The 6319-nt window shown below is 63.6% G+C and overlaps 1 protein-coding gene across 1 annotated transcript; it reads left to right on the top strand.

The window, feature by feature from the left end:
- Nucleotides 1-3097, top strand: IRF2BP1 (interferon regulatory factor 2 binding protein 1). Its single transcript, XM_030544583.1, has one exon. It carries the CDS (start codon nt 38-40, stop codon nt 1841-1843), a length of 1806 nt encoding a protein of 601 aa, XP_030400443.1. The 5' UTR covers nt 1-37; the 3' UTR covers nt 1844-3097.
- Nucleotides 3098-6319: the final 3222 nt, after the last annotated feature.

Raw genomic sequence — 6319 nt, 5'->3', positions numbered from 1 at the left:
GGGGCGCGCAAGCGAGCCGGGCGCGCAAGGCGGCACCATGGCCGCGGTGCAGGCGTCCCGCCGGCAGTGGTGCTACTTGTGCGACCTGCCCAAGATGCCGTGGGCCATGATCTGGGATTTCAGCGAGGCCGTGTGCCGGGGCTGCGTGAACTTCGAAGGGGCCGATCGTATCGAGTTCCTCATCGAGACGGCGCGGCAGCTGAAGCGCAGCCACGCCATGCAGGACGCCCGCTCGCCGGGGCCCCAGGCCGTCAAGCATGCCAAGGACGGAGGGCCCTTGGACCGGGCCGGGCTGGAGCGCTACGAGCGGGCCCGAGGGCCAGGCGACTACACCCTCAGCCCCCGGTTGCCCAATGGCCTGGCCCGGGCGGAGGACGGGGGGCCCGAAGGCAGCCGGCAGAGCCCCACCGCCCGGCGGGCGCTGATGGGCCCCGTGCCACCCAGCCTGGGACTAATGGGGGCACCGCAGGGCTTGCTGGCTGCCGTATCGGGGTTGGGGGCCCGGGGCCCCAGCCTGGGCTTGGCGGCCGCCTCGCCCCTCCTGGGGGAGCTGGGCAAGGCGCGGGGCCCCTACGGCGGCGAGTACGAGAAGGAGAAGCAGCGCAACACGGAGTGCCTGGCCGAGCTGAGTGAGGCCTTGCGGGGCCGGGCAGAGGAGTGGCACAGCAAGCCCAAGGCAGTGCGGGAGCAGCTGCTGGCCCTGTCGGCCTGTGCCCCCTTCAACGTGCGCTTCAAGAAGGACCACACGCTGGTGGGGCGCATCTTTGCCTTTGACGCCGCCCCCAGGCCCGGCTACGAGTTCGAGCTCAAGCTCTTCGTCGAGTACCCGTGCGGCTCGGGCAGCGTCTACGCCGGCGTCCTCGCCTTGGCCAAGCAGATGTTCCACGACTGCCTCAAGGACCCCGGCAAGGTGATCTCCTCCGGCTACAAGTACCTGGAGTATGAGAAGCGGCACGGCACTGGGGACTGGCGCCTGCTGGGGGAGCTCTTCACAGAGGGCGTCCGGTTCTTCCGGGACCCCCCGGTCCCCGAGGCCCTGCCCCAGCAGTTCCTAGACAGCAGCTGTGCCATGCTGCCCAGCGCCCTGGTGCGGGCCATGCCGCCCCGGGCCGTCATGCGGCGCCGCAAGGCCTCCCCGGAGCCAGAGGGCGAAGGGGGCGCAGCGGGCAAGCTGACGGGTGAGGAGCAGCAGCAGAGGCAGAACTGGCTTCCCCAAGGGTCAGCTGGGATCTACTCACCGGGCATGGCCCACCTTGCCGCGCCCGCCGGCCAGGCCCCCGGCCCTGAGGGTGCCCTGCGCAACGACCCCTCACCCATCACTGCGCTGAAGAACGTAGCCGACGCCCTGGGAGCCGGGCAGTCGCCGAAGGACGCCAATCCCGTCCACTCCACCACGGCCCGGCAGAACAGCGCCAGCCCTGCCTCGCCTGCCGCCTCAGCCCAGCACCGGCTGGTCCCGCGCAACAGCGAGCCGGGGCAGGCGTCTTCCTCGTCCTCCTCTTCCTCCGGGGCCCACTCGGCCGGCGGCACCGACTCGGCCGGCGCCCAGAGCACCCCCGACTCCTCAGGCGGCCCCAGCAGTGCCCCCTTGTGCTGCACCATCTGCCACGAGCGGCTGGAAGATACCCACTTTGTGCAGTGCCCGTCGGTGCCCAGCCACAAGTTCTGCTTCCCTTGTTCCCGTGATTTCATCAAAGCCCAGGGGGCGGCCGGCGAAGTCTATTGCCCCAGCGGGGAAAAGTGCCCCCTGGCCGGCTCCAACGTGCCCTGGGCCTTCATGCAGGGAGAAATCGCCACCATCTTGGCCGGAGATGTCAGAGTCAAAAAGGAGCGGGATCCGTGAACCGAGAGCTGGGAGGGGGATCGGGGGGGTGTCTTGTTTTCCCCCTGCCTGTAATCTGGGGGGTCCCCCTTGCCTGTGATCTGGGGGTCCCCTGGCAGCAAGAGGCCTCCGGAGTAACTGGCGCTACAATTAACTTATTGTCCTTTTTAACCTTTCCCAGTTGGGGGCCCTGTATATAATCTATTTTTTAATATTTCCATAGCAATCTTATATCTGAGGTCATATCTACATAACCGACCGGGGGGTATCACGTGTGTGCTGGGGGGAGATGGGAGGGTTTGCTACATAGCAGCATAAGGGGGATGTTGGGTGGGAGTGGTAAGGGGCGGAGCGAGGCCCAGACCCTCTTTTGGGGCCACCCTGGAGATGGAATCTCTCTGTTCTGCCCTAGAGGGGATGCAACTGGCGCCTGTCTGCTCACATGTCTCAGGCTGAGGGGAGGGTGCTGTGTGTCAATCTCCGTGGCCTACTGGGGCTGCGGCTCCTGCCGGTCGTGGGAAGCGGCTGAGAACCAGCAAACTTGCTCCATGCAAATTGGGGAGAGGAGTGGGGAGAGGGATGTGAGCTTTGCCTGTCATGGACCTGGGTCTGGATCGGAGCTGGCACCCCCTAGAGGGGAAGGGCCCCATATCCCATCCCCTGCGTGCTCTGCCAGGGGGGCAGTCTGGGCCTTGGGGCCAGGCTCTGGGCACCTTGTTTAGCAGCTCAGTTCCTGGCATTCTGGGTTCCAAGGTTTGGGGAACTCTTCCCCCCCAGGCTCTCTTGTGGGTTCCCCAGCGGGGCCCATAAGGGAGCCCTCCTCCCTGGGGAGAGCAGCACAAGGACCCTGGGAGTAGAAAGCCAGAGGGGAAGGGTGACCAGCTGTGCCAGTCTGCTCACTCCCAAACCGCAGCCCCTGGCTAGCCCAGCCTCTGCTGGTGCCCCTCACTGCTGATCCACAGCCCTTGCCATCCCAGGTCTGCTGGTGCCCGTCCTGACCCACAGCTCTGCTCCCCCTGCTTCTAGCCCAGCTCTGTTCTCCCCCCCCAGCTCTGCTGGTGCCCCTCACCCCCAACCTGCAGCCCCCTGCTAGCCCAGCCCTGGGCTCCCCCCATCTCTGTCGGTGCCACTCCTGACCCACAGTCCCCTGAACCACAGTCCCCTCTTCTAGCCCAGGCCTGTTCCCTCCCCCCATCTCTGTCGGTGCCACTCCTGACCCACAGTCCCCTGACCCACAGTCCCCTCTTCTAGCCCAGGCCTGTTCCCTCCTCCCCCCCCCCCGCTCTGCCAGTGCACCTCACTCCCAACCCGCAGCCCCCTGCCAGGCCAGCCCTGGGCTCCCCCACTGGCTCGGCTGATGCCCCTCGAGCCTGACTGGGAGCCATGAACAGAGGTTACTTGGCTGCATGGTGTGGATGGGGGAGTGAACGAGACCCACCAGCCCAATGGCACTTGAACCCTCAGTAGCGCTCAGAGTTACAGCTAAGCCTTCAGCGAGAACTAGCTCCTATCCCCACCCTGGCCCCCGCTACGCAGGTGCCAGTGCACAACCAGTCCCCACTAATTCTTTCGAGGGGGGGGCTGTGAGTTAGGACTCCTGGGTTCAAAAAGCTGAGACGACACTGCTCTGGAGAGATTGGGGGTTCCTGTTTGAACAGGGGACCCCCAGCTTCCTTGGCCAGAGGAACCGGGTTATGGGGAGATGGGATTGATTTTTAGTAGGGCCTACCATTATTGTTGCTGATTGTGGGATCCAGGCTGTTTAGGGGGAGGGGGCTGGCAGCCAGGACTCCTGGGTTCTATCCCCAGTTGGGGGGGTGGAGTGGGGACTAGTGGTTAGAACACTGGGCTGGGACCCTGGATGCTTGGGCTCTGTCCCTGGGGAGAGGAGTGGGGTCTAGTGGTTAGAGCAGGGGGCTGGGAGCCAGGACACTGGGGTACCATCCAAGGCTTTGCTACGAGTTTGCCGTGCAGCTGTGGGCTAGACACTTCACCAGTCCGTGCCTCAGTTTCCTTCTGTAAAGTTGGGAGGCTGGCCCTGTAACTGCTCAGCCAGCCTAGGGCTGGGATGTTGCCCTTTCATCAGTGCTCCTCTTTCAGAGCCCCCCCAGGGGCACCCTGAATCCCCATGAGAACAAAGATCCTTGTGCAGTCCTACAATAACAAGGACAAAAGTCATAAGCCGTGGGGAGAAGGAAGAGGAGCAGTTCCGTGGGTGACCCCTCCCCACCCTGCCCTGCCCAACCTGCTGCCCCTTTAAGGGGTCCTTGCTGATTTCCGCCCTAGCCGCTGGATTTCTATCATAGGCGATGAGCTTTCCTTGGTGGGCAGCACAGCCGCCTGAGATGGCTGGACACGCCAGGGAGCTGGGAATAAGGGGGTGGGAGAGAAAAGTGCCTAGACCCTGGTTTCCGTGGGGGCCCCCCCACGGACCCCATGGTCCCTGGGGCAGGGGAATTTTCATACCAAAATGCTGAGCAGGTGCACATGGAAATAGGGCCATGGCCGGAGGACTATGTGCTGGGCGCACCCTGGGGTGTGTGTGGGCCAAAGGTAGAAAGAATCCAGGAAGGGGAATAGATTCCCCCTGTTTTAAGTGCCCCGTGGATCTGTCCCCACCTGGCTTGGGGGCCCCATGGGGCTGGGCCTTGGCTAGGAGGTTATTTCGGCAGAGTGGGGGGGGGGTCCCACTGAGTCTCCCCGCCATGCCTGGACCCAGCGGGATGGGCCAGGGAGGCTCCCATGGGCGCAATGGGGGAGCAGGTGTGGGGTGGGGGGAGTGTAGGACACAGGGGGGTGCCTGGGGGGTGATGCTCCCAGCTTCGGGCACCTCGGTGGGGGGAGAAGGGGGGGATCAAATCAGTTTGTGATTCTCTTTGTTTTTTGTCAATAAACTGATTCTTCTGTTTGTTTTTGTTTAAAGAGCAGGTTGGCTGGTTCTTGGGGGTAGCAGGAGGGGGGGCCTTTCCTGGGGGAGTAGGAGGATTGGGGGGGGTGAAGAAGAAGCTGGGAACACCCCTACCTTGTGCCTGGGATATGTTCAGTTTTAAGGAGCTAAGGGGGTGGGTGTTTGCATGGGAGTCCCTCGAGGGGGAAATTCCAGGTGCTGTAGGGAGCAGCGTGGGGCCTCAGCAGGGGGCGCTCTCCCCTGCCAGCCCCAATCCCCTGGTGCAGCGCTATTGGGCGCTGTGCTGCAGGGAACGGGGCAGACTCAAGGGTTAGTGCACAGGGCTGGGAGTCAGGACTCCTGGGTTCTGTTGCCGACTCCGCCATTGACCTGCTCTGAGCTGGGCGAGTCCCGTCTGCCCTCTGGGTCTCATGGGCCCATCTGCTCTGGGGGCTGTTCTGAGCATGAAGATCCTAGAATCCCAGGGCAACCTTGGCCCCTCCCCATACTGGGACAGCACGTGGGGCCTGCCCCCCATTTACCCCAATCCTTCTTGGGCTCAGAGCTAGGAAATCTGGTAATGTTTGGTGCCAGTGGGACAGCCCTGTGGCCCGACACCCCCCAGTTTCCCACTCACTGCCCCTGCTCGGGAAGGACCCCCGCAGCTTGTTCAGAGTTTGGGTGGGGGAGGGCTCTGAGCTGAGCCTGTGGCAGGGGGCTGGGGTGCAGGAGGGGGCTGCGGCCTCTGGGAGGGAGTTTGGGTCGGGGAGGGGCTCTGGGCTGAGCCTGTGGCAGGGGATTGGGGTGTGGAGTGTGGGCTCTGGGAGGGAATTTGGATGAGGGCAGGGGCTGGGGCAGGGGGTTGGGGTGCAGGAGGGGCTGAGGGGGTGCAGGATCTGGGACAGAGTTTGGGTTTGGGAGGGGGCTCAGGGCTGGGGCAGGGGGTTGGGGTGCAGGCTCCAAGAGGGAGTTTGGGTGGGAGAGGGTCTCTGGGCTGGGGCGGGGGGTTAGAGTACAGGAGGGGCCGAGGGGTGGAGGCTCCAGCCCGGCGGCCCTTTCCTCAGGTAGTTTCCGGAAGTGGCCGGTATGTCCAGCAGCAGCAGGGTTGGACAGGGGACTCTGCGCACTGCTCCACCTGCAGGCACCGCCCCTGCAGCTCCCACTGGCCACAGTTCCCTGTTCCTGGCCAATGGGAGCTGCGGAGTCAGCGCTCGAGGTAGGGGCAGTTGGCACTGCGGAGAGTCCCTGGCCATTCCTCTTAGGAGCTGGTGCCAGACATGCCAGCTGCTTTTGGGAGCCACACGGGCCAGGGCAGGAAGGGAGCCTGTCTTAGCCCTAACCACGAGGAGTTCTTGTGGCACCTTAGAGTCTGACAAGTTTATTTGGGCATAAGCTTTAGTGGGCTACAGCCCACTTCATCGGATGCATGGAGTGGAAAATACAGTAGGCTGGTATAAATACACAGCACAGAAAAGATGACAGTTACGGAGTGGCGGGGTCAGTGCTAACAAGGCCAATCCAATCAAGGTGGAAGTGGCCAATTCCCAACAGTTGACAAGAAGGTGTGAATATCAGCAGAGGGAAAATTACGTTTTGTAGTGACCCAGCTG

Source organism: Gopherus evgoodei, unplaced genomic scaffold, assembly GCF_007399415.2.
Source record: "Gopherus evgoodei ecotype Sinaloan lineage unplaced genomic scaffold, rGopEvg1_v1.p scaffold_34_arrow_ctg1, whole genome shotgun sequence".
Classification (NCBI taxonomy): Eukaryota; Metazoa; Chordata; order Testudines; family Testudinidae; genus Gopherus; species Gopherus evgoodei.
The sequence above is the reverse complement of the archived record's forward strand: the minus strand, read 5'-3'. Positions and strand labels throughout refer to the sequence as shown.